At 39.8% G+C, this 16,588-nt stretch overlaps 1 protein-coding gene across 3 annotated transcripts in view; it reads left to right on the top strand.

The window, feature by feature from the left end:
- Positions 1–16,588, top strand: part of adamts7 (a disintegrin-like and metallopeptidase (reprolysin type) with thrombospondin type 1 motif, 7) — a 201,964-nt gene that overhangs the window by 163,424 nt on the left and 21,952 nt on the right. Inside the window, exon 24 of one of the 3 annotated variants that reach the window (XM_078944242.1) lies at positions 1,025–1,146. The exons of the other annotated variants lie outside the window; for them this stretch is intronic. Coding sequence (XP_078800368.1) covers positions 1,025–1,032 — 8 coding nt within the window. The 3' untranslated portion in view covers positions 1,033–1,146. Of the gene's footprint in view, positions 1–1,024; positions 1,147–16,588 lie in introns of those variants that run through there. 3 annotated transcript variants of the gene reach the window in all.

Below are 16,588 nucleotides of genomic sequence, written 5' to 3'. Positions count from 1 at the left end.
AAGCCTGGAGCAAGAATCAAAGATTTACACCGGCTCAACTGTAGGTGGTGGACAAGCACTAGTAAACAGTTAAAACAGTGGAAGAACAAAATGACGATGAAGCCCCTCCCTGCTTGTCTAGTGTTAACATCATGGGCTAAACACCCATTTAAGAACATTTGTTTGTCGATTTTGTCTTTGCTTTACAAACACTTTGGGATATTCATCACATGCATGACAATGGTACGTTCCATTTTCATGACTTCCCTTAAGTTTGCCCATGAGCCTTAAGGGAACTGCAGGACACCCATGCAGCTCCTCCTGTCTATGAATCTCAAGAGGCCCGGACAACCCAAAACCCGTAAAACCTTACAGGTCAGGCCATTGTGACTTCGGCATTATCAGGATATTTTACATGGTTTACCACATCACAGAATTTTTTTTCTAGAATTCAGGGGACCTGCACATGGATTTATTTGAATCACAGAATGAAAGGGGAGAGTTTTTCCATGTTACTGCAACTTTGCCTGGACAAATATCACAGTTTATTTCAAAGACGTTGCGTAATCCAATTGGACTTTTTCTACTTTCAAAGCCAGAGGCAGGAAGAACATTTTTCTTCCCGTCTTATTTTTCAAGTCTATTCATTAGTGTTGTAGGTAGAAATACGACTCCAAATGATGATAGATTCATGTGTTTGGTGATAACAGTTGCTCTTTGATTTTAAAGCATCTGAAAATTGTCATAACAGCAGCAAACCTAAAATGAAAGAATAATAAGTCGACTGACATCCAGAGGGAATTAAAATGTATGACCAGGCAAGACGGTGCTTGAAGTAGCATAATGTGGATCACTAAATTAGGCCAATATTAGATGTGTTTAGGGGTAAAGACTTTGTAAATGTAAATGCGCACACTGTTAAAGGATTGCCTTCCAAATCCAAACATTAAGCAGATCAGGAAATGCCATCAAAGATGTGTGCTGGTGCTCTGGTGGGAAACATGTCCCACTTAATGACAGCTTATGTTGTTTACTTTTTTTCCAGTGCAGTAAAGTTTGCTGCCAGATGTTGGCGTGCAACAAAGAGGAAGTGACACCCCAAAACTCTGAATATTTATAAGAGACAGAACAGAATGGCTTCCTCACGCTTGGCTGGTGGGCCATTAGACACATCACATGCTGTGCAGGACTTTGTTTTATGTTCCGAGCTGTTGAAAGGAGAGAGGAAGGGGAGAGAAGGAGAGAAAAGAAATGAACCCAACTTTATACAGAAGGACCTTTTCAGCTGCATTCACACCAAACATGATTCGCGCATCTAGAGCTGGGGCACAATCTGGACAATTTGCCAGTCCAATAGAACACAGAGTCAGACAACCTCACACACATGGTGTCCTTTACACTTAAGGGACATTTTAAAGCCACTAATCAACCTATGACGCATGTTTTTGGACTGTGGGAGGAAGCCAGAGAAAACTAAAGCATGCATGCAGACAAGAGTGCTGACCACTACCCCACCATGCAGCCCATTTATAATTCTTTGATTTATACAAATTTTGATAAACTCAAAACAAAGCACGAAAAATGTGTTTTTTTTTTTAAAGATCTTTTCCTTAACCTGGGGGCACAACAGAACTAAGGTCAGGGGAACGTCCGCCATCTGTAGCCCCAGAACTGCTGCTGGCTCTTTTTCGAACCTCTCTGGCCGTGTGTGGCTTCATAAGAAAATAAGGTGAATCGTGTAAACAACTAAAGGGTTTTTAATTAAAAGTTTAATTTAAATTTGTGTTAATTGTACTGAGTATCTTGAGTGTAATTTTCTAAGCCATAGGTAACTGTGTTATAGGTTTTCTTTTATATTCTGACTAAACGCTGCCTCAGAACAGCATATTTCATGCATTTACACCCATATATGCAGAGGTGATGGGTGTTCACAATCAGATAGTGAAGAATATGATATCTTAAGCTTTAATAAACCCTTAGTTCTACATTTTTTTAAATTTAAAACCCATTGTTCTAATTCCTTTATTAGCTTTGTCCAAGTGGGTGCAAAGGGTTAGGCTGTCCCTAATCATCTATAAATACTGTTTCAATCAATGTGATGGGAGCTGTGTTTGGAAAAAGGTTTTGTGAATTTTCTGTCACTGCTCTTAACCCTGCAAAGCCCACTACATCAAAGAATTGATAAAAAATATATGTTATTATGTAAATTAGGATGTTTTTTTTAACCTTTTGATGACATCCATGTAAAACAATATTAGTTTTAGATGCACAATATTGACTTGAGTGTTTAGGGAAAAAGCACTTTATTTAACCACTGTCTCAAATTTGCTTTATACATTTTTAACATGATGTTAATGTATTTTAAAACAGTAATGAAGTTAACAATGGGAGACCAGAGAGACTTCTTTCTTAGTTACTTGAACTCACGGCTGGCATTTTTTGTAAGCTAGTATGATCAAACAGAAGATTCCTGTATTTACTTACATTAATATTGTTCTTGTTTTTCCAGTTTAATAAAATTGTGTGTTGTTTTTTGCTATGAAAAGAGATGTGAAAAGATAGATGCTAATCCTCCTCCTTTGCATTTAAACCTTTTAGTAATTATAGATTTAAGTTGCTGGTATTACAAGAAGCTATTTATTCCATGTTTCCTTGTAGTTCCGTGGCTATGAATCTACTGTCAATAATTAAGTGCTCTAGAAGTGTTACGCCTCCTGCTTGCCGAGCTGGGAAGGGTAACTTTTTTCTGTTTGTCAGTTCTGACTGATGCATTTGAGTTGCCATATAGTATTTTAATCCAGTCAACCAATGATTCCCCAAACTCAAACTAATGGAGTGCACCAATGAGGAACTTCCAGTTTACTCTGTCAAATGCATCCAATGAGAGTACAGTCATTTCCTGGTTTTTAATAGCAGCAAAGTCTATTATGTTAACATGTCTGCAGATATTGTCACTCAAGTGTCTGCCTTTAATAAATCCATTTGATCAAGGAGAATTATGTGAGGAGTGATTTTTTTTTTCCTCTATTCTCTGTGCTAGTGCTGCATTGATTAAAGAAACGGGGCGATAGCTTGAAGGACTTGTGGGATCTTTGTCTGGTTTGAGAAGAAGGAATATGTTGGCTGAGTTCATGTTAGGTGGCATTGATTGGCTTTCTTTGATAAATGTAACCATTTTGTAAAACGTTGGTCCCAGCTGTTCCCAGAATTCTTCATAAAACTCAACTGGAAAGCCATCAGGCCCTGAAGATTTGCTGGCATAAGCAACAGAGCTTCTTTAAGTTCAGACAATGACAGCTGTGAGTCTGAGTTTCTCACTGGGTAGGTTTACATTATTAAGAAATGAGTTGATGCTTTGCTCTGAGGGATTGATCGGTGATGTGTATATGTTTTTTTTTTTAATCTTTAAACGTGTTTTTAATTTTGACCATGAGTGACATTTCCTGTCCGGTCCAAAATAGATGTGATCGTTGATTTTTCTTTATTAATTTAAAGCTGATTAGCTAGAAATTTGCCAGATTTATTTGAATATTAAAATATTTCAAGTTTAAGTCTTTGTAGTTGGAATTTTGTTTGTTTGTTTGTTGATAATGTCCTTTAAACTGAAAAAGTAATTTTTTCAAATTTCCAAGAGTGTGTTCCTGTGCAAAAGCAGCCTCCAGAGTTTTGATTAGTTTTTCTAGTTCTAATAAATCTGCTTTCTCTTTGTTTTTGTTTTTATAAATGTGGATTGGAAATTACTTTTCCTCTCATCACTGCTTTTGCTGTTTCTCAAATAACACATGGTGAGATATCAGGAGTATTGTTGAATTCTAAGAAAGCCTTAGAATAAATTATTGGTATTTTAACAGAGATGTATTAAACCTCCAGGTTATACCTGAGGTTTTGGATCTTTCTCTGAAAACATTTACAGAAACTGGTGCATGATCACTGATAATAACTGCATGAATGCTGGAACTTCTGATATCTTTTAAAATAAATGTACTGACTAATAAATAGTCTAAACTGGGGTGTGAGTGGTGAACTGGAGAAGAAGGTAAAACCCTTTAGTGTTTGGGTGACATGAGCGCCAAGCGGCGCAGAGACCCAGATCATTCATGCACTGCTTTAGAATACTTGCAGACCGCCATGTGCGCTGGTATGCTGCTGTGCTGAGTCTGTCAAGTTCAAGATCCAGAATTAGATTGACGTCTCCTCCTATAATGATTGTGGAGTCAGAGTGAACCGAGAGTGAGGTGAAGAATCTGTGAAAGAAGGAAGAGTCGTCAACATTAGGGCCATAGATTCTAGCTATGCAGAATTCTAAGCTGATATGTAAATGATTACAAATCTGCCTTCTGGGTCAGTAACTGGATCCTTATGGGTAAATTTAATATTTTTATTAATTAAAGCACCAACTCCTCTTTGTTTTGAGTTGTAACTAGCAGAGTACATGAATGAAAATTAGCTATATGTGCTTTTAGACCAGCCAGGTGATTTAAAACTTTCAGCCACTTTGCCCCAGAGGCAGTTCCACGCACATTCCAGCTAATAATGTTAACAAGAGGCTAAATAATGCACACGTGCCAATTTATGTGCGCATGCACTCTGCGCTGCATTTGTGAATTTGTGTGAGTGAACCTTTCCAGGCTGTGTGAGGTGCCTTTTGCGTGTCTCCTATGTGAGCCTATGTTAGGTGTTTGCTGTATGTCAGCGTGTGTGTGCTGGATCGCGTGTGTATGCCCGTATGCGCGCCCGTTACGTGTATAATTAAATGTGTTGTCTTAAGATGATTCAAATATGAGGAAGGGGGGAAAGGGGGGACTAGCACAAAGGAAAGAAGAATAAACAAAAACAGCATAGCCAAGGGGTGATCTCTGGATCCCGAAAGAGCCGGCCGTCCACGAACAGTTTGTCCACGGCGACCACAGCTCGGGACCCGGCGGTGAGGTGTGTCTTCCTCAGAGGAAAAAGGATCTTCCTGCCCCGCAGTGTCTCCACCGGAAACTGGTCAATAACGATGAAGTGCATTCCCTTCAGTTCCCAGCCGCCGCTCTTCATCAGCTCCTTTTGCTTATAATGCTCAAATTTAGCAACAATTGGTCGTGGACGCTGGTTGTCAGATCTCCCTCCTCCGAGTCGGTGAACCCTGTGAAAAGGCGATCTTCTGCACCTCCTCATTTGGAAGCTTCAGTTGGGCCTCCATTAAGGATTTCACCATAGCCTATGGGTCTTCTCATGCCTCCTCTGGAATCCCAGAGATGACCAGGTTGTCCCACATGCTCCTCGCCTGAAGATCCAAGAGGGTTTCCTTAATGGATTCTCTTTATGGAGAATCTCCAGCAGGTATTAGTGGCAATCAAGACCGGAGCGCTTTTTATCAGTCTAATCCAGGATGTCACTCATGCAGCTGCCTGGAGAAGAGGCAGCCCCGGGAGAATCGTCGGGTCGGCCACGTTTGGAGAAAGGTGTGGTGGTGCTCATCTTCCCCATAACACAGATACTGTAATTGTCGTCGTTGACTTTCTCCAGGTCCTCCAGGCTGTCAAAAGCTTATCATTCTTTTCAGATTTTGTTCATTTACATTTAATATGGCGATATAATGAAACAAGATCAAAATATTTGTTCAACTACTAACGCCAAGTTGACTCACCACACTCGTTTTGTCTGGTCTACATCATGACTCTCAGATGAGAGTTATGAGACCCAGATGAGTTATTCTCAACATAAAGTTCTAAAAATTAACCAAACCTTTTCATGCCAAAAGTGTTTTTTTTATTTTTTGAGATTTCACAGAAGCAGCCATTTTGAAATGACTAGGAAACGCCCTTCTACTGCCCCTAGTGGAATGATGATGAACTACGGAGCATAAAACATAAACCAAGTTATACAATGGGCTTTAATGGAAATGTTTAATCATGCTAATGACACAGGGGATTTAAAATGAAATATGATACGAATGGTAAAAAAAAAAAGGTAGAATAAAGCAGCCTGATCTTGAATTAACCACTTAACAAATATGTAAGAGATTCTTGTAAAAAGAAAAATAGAATAAACACCTTAGGTGTTTAACCTTTTTAAACATTTTAAGACTCTTTATGCAGGTTTTGAATAACACATATGCCTAATAGGCTCTGACAGAGTTGAAGGCTGTAGATCCCCATTTTAGTTGCACAACTCAAAAAGACAGTTTTTGTAAATGTGTGAAGCAGCATGCTGATATGACTTGGTATTAACACGCTTTTCCCTGTGGGTGGTAAATCTGACTTCCGTAGCCTCAAAGGTCTTCTTTGTTAACAAGCCACACAGAGGATGAGTTCGTTTTTTTTTTTCACTTAGACAAGGGGGAAAACGTGGTTAAAAGCAAAGCAACCATTCACAACAGGAAATGATAGCCTTCTGCGTGAAACGCATCTATGGATGCACAAATCCTACCTTTGATTTGGCTTGAAATAGACTTTGTAATGCTGCTCCTAAAAAAACTTTTGACTTGAAGTCAGTTGGAGTAAATCTTTGGCTTTGATGTGCACGTCTCTTTGAAGGCTGTGACTGGGATAGGCTCCCATTTGTGCAGCACATTCCAGGTGTGTCGTCCTGCTGCTGGAGATGTTTGAAGGCGTACGTTATTTTCACCGAGCTGCTTTATATTACATAAGTGTCCATCACATCTCCTAATGAGTGAATATCAATGAGCCCAAACATTATCATCAGTCACTATAAGATTAATTAGGAATGCTTCTGCAGCTGTACTCAGAATGTGGAATATATCAAATGCATAGGGAATGCTAAGAGTATTAGGGAGTTTTTTACGCTTCTGTGTGGGTTTTTTTGTTTTGGAGAACAAATATTCTGAAAACAAGTAAAACTTATTTTATAGCTAGCATAACCTTTGAAGTGATGCTGTTATGGCAATGCTTTAATCCAAATCCTGATCCTTACCTCTCTGGCTCACACTTTCTTTCTCTCTGCCTGAATGACCCTGAGTCATCCCTTCAGTTATGCTGCTATAGGCTCAGACTGCTGAGGGTCATTTCAGGACAAACTGGGTCTTTTCTTTGCCTTTCATTCTGCACATCCCCTCCTCTTTTGCTTTCTCTCTTACCCACAAATGTGATTTTTCTTGTATCTAAGCTGTTTATTTTAATAGATGTTCTGATGGTTCTGCCCTCGTCTGCTTCCTCTTCTCTAATTTCTGCAGTCTCTAACGTACCTCCTCTTCTTTCTTTCTTTTTATGAACAGATGGTCAAGTATTTTTGTGTTTGTTTGTCTCTTTCCTGGCCTCCCAGACCTTAACTGGTCACAGCAGATGGTCAGCCTCACTAAGGCTTGTTTTGATGGGCATTTACTTTTTAAACTTTTATTTAGAGAGGATTCCAGTCTGCACTGTTGCCTTTTTTCCTGCTCAGTATAGTGAAAACCCTTTGATGGAATCGGTTGTCACATATATGGTTCATTAGTGTGCAGTTAGGACCGTCTGGCCTTACTGGAATTATCTGGATTTAGTTAAATCATAACGATTTGGAATGTTTGACATGACTTGGATTAAACAAAGTTGAAATATTTATTCATTCATTCATTTATTATTTATCTATTTATTTATTTATTTGAACCTATTTTCCTTTGGCACAAATCCTATAATAAACTGGATTTGTGTATTTTTGTCGAGAAATCTACTTGACTGAGTGCTGATGATGCCCTTATAACAATTGCAAAGCTCTTTCACTGAATTACTTTGAAATTTTCTTAAATATTTGAAAATAGTGACAACATAATCAGAGTTCATCTCTACTTGTTTGTACCTTTTGAGGTAGGAGCTTGATGATGAGCTCCATGCTTTTCCTTTCATGTGATGTAGATAAAGCAGAAAAAGGATTGAGAGGGATAAAGTTTAGGATTTATGTTAAAACACAGTCCTTCGAGACATACTGTATTTCTTTATAGTGTTTGAAAAGGAATTTGAATACAATTTTTCCCTTTTATTTCCTCTTTTAAAGATCCACTTTAAAGACAATCTAGATTTTAAGGTTTATTCATTTTTTGTAGAATTTTTCTGATGGAGGAGATTTGTAAAATAAATAAAACAGAAAATTGAGTTTTTTGACTATTTCTTCTTCCAAAACGATAGACTGCGACTATACAGCAGGACAAAAGCTTCCTGCTCTGCTCCATTCTGATGCACCCACTTGCAGACAACTAGATCCATGTGCGTCTTTGTTTTCCTTGTCCGAGCTGGAATCTGGATCTAAACTGTTCAGATGGATAGCTCCTCTATATTGCTCACCAATTTTGCTGGACTGGTTATGTCAACTAGAGGTTGTGAGGGGCTGTAAACTAGTGGGAGTACTGTATGGTATGGGGGTGTGCTTGCTCCACACCTACAGTCTCTAAGATAAACTTCTAATGAAGTCCTGTTGCTCTGCAGAAACTATGTCCTAGAAAACAACTAGTTTTTGGCTGTTTTACTTAATAATGTCATAATAATAATTGGAAGACCACTGGGAACGCTTTTACAATAAATCAAGAGATGATCGAAGTATCATTATTTAAGAATATTAGTGAAGTTACAAAGAAGACAACGATATTAGCTGCTGTAAGTCAGCCAGATGCTGCACTGCTGTCCTGGTATTTTCTGAAAGACTATTACTCATTTCCCTCACAATCACTGTTGATTCTAGCAAACGGAGGCTTCTGACGTCATACATTAGGCTACATGGCTTGTTTCTACCACAGAACTTGAATGTAAAATGCAATACATGCTTTTATATGTGGATAAATGTCATGTGTATAGAGTATTTAATATTTAAAAAAAAAATTATTAAAAAAATGAATTTTGACCAGTGAGACTATTACTCATTTCCCTCACATCTAGATGGAATCGAACATGCAACCCAACAATTAACGTGTTTTTAACGCAGCATTTGGTTATTTCTGTTAACTAAAAAGTAGGTTAAATTTGTTAGTTTAATTTTTTTTAAAGTACAATAATCTGAAGAATCTGTCTTCTAGAAATCACAGAAACACTGTTTTGACTTTTTCATTCAGTTTTCTGATGTGGGACACAGTGATTTGTTGCCATTTCTTTTTATTATTAATCAGATAAGAAATCAGTCTTTCTCTGAGGGCAGTCTGCTGGAAATCGAAAGCAAGCTTAGCTGGCATTTTAAAAGCATGGAGACAGACAAGTGTTATGTTTTTTGTTTTTTTTAAGATGGTTGATAATGTGGGAGCAGACAATTGAACTTTTTTTTCCACTCTCAGTAAATCACGATCCGTTTTTCCAGCTTTGTGAAAAGGTAAGGTTATTGTTTTTTTATTTTTTTTAATGTGTGGCAAAAGAATTAGAATGTCATGTAAAAACACAAAATTAAATTAAAGCTACAAGTAGCATTTAGCGGGCCCGAGCACGTGCGACCGCCTGGCACGAGCGACCGCCCCGTGAGCAACGCCCTGCTCGAGCCATTCTCGTCGTTTTTTCTTGTCCATTCTGGAGCTCCAAGCTATTGTTAATACGACAGCAGCCTGGGGGGGGGGGGGGGGGGGGGGGGGGCTGTAATCTGTTGCCTTAAGGGACAAAGACTTTTGCATATAGCATGAAAAAAATTCAAGCAATGATGATAATTGCTATCACTGTCCCTAAGGATGAGAACAATAGAACTCATTCAATTTCCACTACAATGTCTAGATGAGTGTCAGCTATGTCTGATAACTTGGCCAATTAGCTGGACCGGGATCTTGCAAAGTGCAGGTGGTTAACGTCCAGTGTGATGAGTCTGTGGACGGCAACAGTACAGCATAGCTTTTGGTTTCCACAAGAGAAGAACTCCTGACACATCTGCCCTAACAGACAACTACAAGAGGAGTTGAAATGTATAACACGGTGAAGGAGTTTTTGTGCAGAAAAAGGTACAATTAGAAAAGCTGGTAGCAGTGACTGCAGATGGGACTCCTGCTATGATCAATAGACAAACAGGTTTCATCACTCACTGTAAAGCTGACCCAGACTTTCCAAAATGTCTGCATTACTGCTGCGTCATTCACCAGCAGGCCTTATGTGCAGAAGTGATTGGCTCTGGACATATAATGACTCTTATTCTGAAAATCGTAAACAACCTCAGCTGCAAAGCAAAACAGCACAGGATTTTTAAGGTGCTATTGGAGGAGATGTCTGTTGAATATGGTGAATATGAACATTGTGAATCTGAACTTGCATTCTTGACTGACATTACTGGAAAACTAAACCACTTGATCTGCGAGCTGCAAGACAATGGCAAAACTATTTTTTTTTGACCAGCCTGCCTGAGCCAGTGTTTTTCTTGTGGGGATCTTTTCTGCCAGGGCTTGTCAGCTTGGTCAGTGGATGTTGCTGCAGTTGTCTCCCTTGCTGGGACAGCTGGAGTTAAACACAGCAGCTCACGGCTCTGAAGTGGACCCCGTTGCTGTCCCAGTCTGGATGGGCACTGTGGCGATGTTCCAATGGCCAGGCTGGCTCCTGGTATAAAGAGATTCCCAAATACCATTTCCTAACCGCAGAGCCAAGGATGTGTTTACATGTTTAGGTCAAAAATGTGATGGACAGCTTCATGTTGTCTAAACATGCCACCCTGTTATTAATCCAGTTGATATGGTTCTCCATCTGTGTCTAGGTGATAGAAAAGCATTTTTTTTTATATTTAGTGCTCTAAGCAAACAAACAGTTGTCTATATAAAAGAGCTTTTACAATTGTGCACTTTTAGCAGGTCTCTGAGTTCATGTGACCAATGTATGGTGGATTTTCACAGACCTTGTTTAAAACTGAAGGTGAGAGAGACTTAGAGAAATGGCTTCATTGTTCTGGAGTTCTTTGTTTCATCCACAGAAGTGTAGAATTGGTGATTGATTTTGAAAAGCTGCTGAAAAAAGTATCTTTTTCAAATTGCAATTTCTAACTTGGGTTTTACATTTTGTGTTCCATTTTTTGTGCTTTAATTGGGAAGCATTTGTTATTTGTTTGGTGTTTTTAAGGTTCTGCAAATATACACATCATTTTTTAGAGACATTTGTTATCAGTTGTGTTTGTTGATTTGTAGTTTAATTTCATTGGATGTATAGATGTCGTGTGGGGGGGAGGCTCGAGAGCAGGTAGGACCCAGGCGCAGAGACGGGAGGCAAACGGGTTCAGGGCAAGTGGGTTTATTTAACTAACAAAAAGCGCTGCAGAGCAGGATGACAAAACTAAAAACAAAAACTTACTGTGGCATGGCAAGGGACATGGACGCCAGACAAGAAGACGTGATCAACATGAGCAGAAGTTAATGGACCAGCACAGGAGGAAGGCAGAGACAAGACTTATATACAGACAGGGCAGACAAGACACAGGTGAACACGATTAGGGCAGATGGGGACCAAAGGAAGTAAAACTCAAGAAACATGACAAGACAGGAAACCTTTCAAAATAAAACAGGAAACAGAACCAAACAAGACAGAACAAGAACTAAAGCGAAAAAAAAGACAACAAACTGAAACCATGACAATAGAAAGGAAAAGAAGTTCAAACATTGATTATAAAAAAGGATATAAGAGATAAAAAAAAAAGAAAAAGGAAAAGAAAAAAGATAAAATATTGATTTAATTGCATTTTGAATGAATAAAAAACAATGATTAATAGAATCAGAATCAGAATCAGGAATCAGAAAAAGTTTTATTGCCAGGTTCAGTAGAGCGCACTTTACAAAACGAGGAATTTGACTTGGTGTATAGTGCAATTAAGAATAAGTTAAAAATTAAGTTAACAACAACAACACACTATATACAGTAGAGTAAGGTGAATTAAAGTGGGAGCACAGATGGGCTGGGATGGTGGGGCCTGTAAGTGGCACCGACAGTCCTTTGGTGGGCGGGGGGGGGGGGGGGGGAGGGGGGTCACCTGGGGGAGTTGGGGTACTGTTCAGCAGGCTGACTGCAGTGGGGAAGAAGCTGTTCTTGTGGCGCGAGGTCCTGGTCCTGATGGACCGGAGCCTCTTGCCAGAAGGGAGGGGCCGAAAGAGATTATGTCCTGGATGAGAGGGGTTGGCTACAATCCTGGCTGCCCGCCTCCAGGTCCTGGAGATGTGCAGCTCCTGGAGAGACGGGAGGTGGCAGCCGATCACCTTCTCTGCTGAGTGGATGACGCGTTGCAGCTTGGCCTTGTCTCTGGCCGTGGCCGCAGCGAACCAGACTGTGATGGAGGACGTGAGGGTGGATTCGATGATGGCGGTGTAAAAGTCTACCAGCATCTTTTCAGGGAGGTGAAACTTCTTCAGCTGCCTCAGGAAGTACATCCTCTGCTGGACCTTCTTAGTGATGGAGCTGATGTTCTGCTCCCACTTGAGGTCCTGGCTGATGATGGTTCCCAGGAAGCAGAAGGACTCGACAGAGGTCACCGGGGAGTCACAGAGGATGACAGGGGGGAGGGGGGCTGGGGCCTTCCTGAAGTCCACTGTCATCTCCACTGTCTTCAGAGCATTAAGCTCCAGGTTGTTAGCGCTGCACTATGACACCAGCCTGGCTATTTCACTCCTGTAGGCCGACTCATCTCCGTCAGAGATGAGGCCGATGAGTGTGGTGTCGTCAGCAAACTTCAGGAGTTTGACAGACAGGTGACCAGCTGTGCAGCTGTTTGTGTACAGGGAGAGTAACAGGGGTGAAAGGACACAGCCCTGGGGGGATCCGGTGCTTGTGGTCCGAGTATCTGAGACGAGCTTCCCCAGCCTCACATACTGCTGTCTGTCCGTCAGGAAGTCTGTGATCCACCTGCAGGTGGAGTCAGGCACATTCATCTTGGAGAGTTTTTAATACTAAAGATGTATGAAAGACATACCGAAAAAATATGTCTTTCAGTGTTTAACTGGCTGTCTTTGGATTATGCATGCCTGAGTAATGGCCATTCTTACTTCTCATCTCTCTGTTCACTGCTTGCTAATTTACATAGCAGGGGTCCCAGCAGGAGGGGGCGGGGTTGTAACACGACTCCTTCAGCAGAGCCAGGCTGAGAGAGGCTTTGACATGTAAGATGTTAGATGTTAGAATGCCAGATGTTAGAATGACCAGTTCATTTTATATCTATGAAAATATTCAGGTAGCTATGGGACATGTTTAGCTATAGGTCTGTGAAAATTGGTGTCGATTGTTGAAACATAAGTTACCATAAAAAAATGTTTGTTTGGAGTCTAGACAGATTTAACACAGGTTTTTGGATGAAAAAGGATTTTTTATAAATCATCTGTTACACTTTTAAGTCTGAAAAAAATATGGAAGGCAGCAAACACAGATCCCTACCGTTTTTAATTTTTTTGTGCTGATATTTGAAAGATAAGTTATGCAAAAAAATAGGTGTTTGCAGTTTTGCCTAAAAAGACGTTTTCGGACCTTTTTGGATGAAATGTTGAATAAAAGTTCACCTGTAACTTCAATAATTCTGAATTTTTTTAGGAAGCAGTAGCACATAAATGCCTATGAAAGTTGAATTCTTGGTGCTGATAACCTAAACATAATTTATGCTAAAAATCTTTGTTCAGTCCAAAATTTCATTAAAAAAATCAAGTGATGAAGTTTCTCGTAGACCCTATAGTGTTACATATCAAAGCTGGAGGTTATTAAAGGCATCTAATTCTGAAATCTCAGCTTCCTGAGACAAACGGCTGATTTATAATAAATTTATATTATTTGGGTGCACATAATCGACCACTTCCTGTTTCGCAGGCACCGTCAGGTGTACACCCATGAAACTTTACATGATGAGAGAAGACCCTTCTGAGTATCTCCAGTTTTAATTTCATGCACATCGGACAAAGCAAAGAGAAAATACAGGGCAGAATGTGCCCCATGCAATAACTAGGTGGCGCTATAGAGCTCGTCCAAGATTGTCATATCCATGGGTTCAGAATAGAAGCTTCATCATATCCATTGAATTTCAGTGAGATTGGACAAGGAATGTGCACGTGAGAGCAACTTTTGTGTGCATAGCGAGATGCCCAACTTTGCCGCTCTGTCACGACCACACCCCCGCATTGAAAGTTATGGTTTTTTGTCAGAGTAAACTTCAATGGCTTTTCAACAGGTGGACGTCATTTTCAGGTGTGTCGGCTCATCCTACTCGGAGTAGTGATGCTCCAAGTAAAACATGTCATTTCCTCTTGCCAGCAGGTGGCGCTACACTTTTTCCAGATTTTTTCACTGCAGATGTGTTCAGAGTCAGACTACAATCATGCATATCAATTTTGGATCAGATTGGATTTTGCATGGCTGAGTAATGGCCATTTTTCTTTTCATGGCGTGTTTTCGAAACGACCTCCAATTTTGACGCGCCGCCATGGTCACAAACATCCATAAAAACTTAAAAGCTTCGCAATTTAACATCGGACATGTGTCTAGTTTACACAACCAAAGTTTGAAGTCATTACTCCAAAATCTCTAGGAGGAGTTCGTTCTAGAGCGAGGCCTGCAAATGTCCAAAATGAAGCAAAAATGACATATTGACCTCAATATATCAGACTTCCTGTGCGAGTGACGGGTGGGTCCTTTCAGACTTTTTTGTAGGTCTCCATCTGAAGAACATGCCCTGTAAAAATCAAGCTTGTACGTTAAAGCGTATGCGGGGCGTCGGGACAAAAGTCACTGTAGGTGGCGCTATCGAGCCGTTTTTGTGCGCCCATGCCAATCTCCTATAAAATACGAAATTTTTCGCGACTCCTGATGTGTGTGCCAAATTTGGTGAGTTTTGGGGTATGTTAAAGGCCTCAAAAAGGCGACTCTTCCGGTAGAATAATAATAATAATAATAATAAACATTCGAATTACAATAGGGTCCTTGCACTCCGTGCTCGGGCCCTAATAAATATAAAACATTTCTAACATTTTATGGATTCAGGGTCATGTCATATTTCGCTCTTTTGTCTCAGTTTCTTTTTTTAATTAAAGTTTAATTACCAAACTTGACATCCACCACCTGCTATGTTTGAAAGAGTTTGTTCTTGTTCCCCCAGAATAGCTAATAATGTAGTTTCCGGGGTAATTAAACTCACTGAATTAGTTTAAGGCTGACAAAACTTAGAACGTTGTCTCATCAGAGTTTTTTGATCAGTCTCAAAAGCGTTCAAAGTCTTTCTGCTCTACAAAAAAAAAAAAACTTAAAACACTTGATCAGGGACTCAGATTTGGTAGTGATATATGCATGGTGCCCTTTTTCATTCATGAAAGTGCCAACCATTTGAACATTGATCATGGAGGACAAACTATTAATTGCCGTTTGTGCCTGGACAGAATTAAATAGAGGGTTGTGTCACGAAGGGCATCCAGCAAAAAAAATCTCTACCAAACAACCTCTGCAAGTGAGTGTTCACATTGGCTGTGGCGACCCCTGAAGGGATACGCTGAAAGGCGACAAACAACAACCTGGACAGAATTCTATGACACCAAATCTTATTTAAGAATAGAGCTGAGAAAGAAGACGCCTGGAGCAAGATTCAGCATTCCACACCAAGCCTCTTCCAACTGTGGGTAGTATCAGGGAAAACAAGTCCAGTGTGGACACCATATGCTTAAGGGGCATTCAAGAACCTGAGTTCAGCATCTTCATAAACACGCTACACATGACCAGCGTGAATGTAGCTCGATATTTTTAAATTGTAACATTTGAGTCTCTGGAAAAAACGTGGTAATCTGTACGTGAGAGTTTTTAAAATATCTCTGAGGAAGTCAGTCTTTTTCACCTGCTGTGAAAAATCTCTTTTGAAGTAAGAACAGCTTCAGGTTCAGACTTTTAAGACATTTTTCTGCATTGACTTTTTACTGGCTATCATGGATGTCAAACAAAGGGCAAACAACAACAAAAAAAAGTATTTTTAAAGCTGTATATATATATAAAACCAGAATTGAAACTGCTACAAATTGGTCCCTTCAGTCGTCACAAAAGGAGATATTTTGTCCCCGAGTGAAGAAGGCATACCAACAAAAGCTCAAAGATGGTCCAAAGAGGACCTGTTCATGGAAGCCTGACAAAGAATGACGCTTTTAGACTGTAATATTTCATTTCATCATTTCTGAGAGTGACAACTACTAAAATATGAAACATTAAATTGCAATATATGAAGTAAATATAATGTTAAATTATAATATGTAAAATGGAGTGGGCTGCATTCAACTCAGAGTAATTAAACATTGAAATTAACTCAGGAAAGCGTCCTAAATAAAAAATGTGGTCTCCAGGATTCAGTGTTGGGCGATTTCCCTTTAGTTTTCTGGAATGTTGTATATGGAAGCGATTTTGTAGCATAATTAAAAATAAAAGTCAAAACCAGAAATGCTTTTTTCATTTCTAAATAAAGCTGCATTTTTTGACTCAAAATTAAAATGAAAAAGCAATTCGCCAAAATGGTTTTTCATTTTCTTCTTCAACACCGCTTTTTCTGTCACTTAATTTAAATAAGCGACTCGTCGCATTTCGGGCAGACACTCGGCAGAATTGCAGGTTACTCCCCTAGGGCGGGTCTGTTAATTAACCCACCTGCTTAGCGTCCTATTTAAGTCAGGTGTACAATTGTTCATTCTCTCTTACCTTCAGCGCTCATTCTTTGCATGTCTCTGATGTTGACGACTTTGGTCCTGGTGTTTCTT

The sequence above is a fragment of the Oryzias latipes genome, chromosome 3, assembly GCF_053564925.1.
Source record: "Oryzias latipes strain Hd-rR chromosome 3, Olatipes_Hd-rR_3.1".
In the NCBI taxonomy this organism is placed as follows: domain Eukaryota; kingdom Metazoa; phylum Chordata; class Actinopteri; order Beloniformes; family Adrianichthyidae; genus Oryzias; species Oryzias latipes.
The sequence above is the reverse complement of the archived record's forward strand: the minus strand, read 5'-3'. Positions and strand labels throughout refer to the sequence as shown.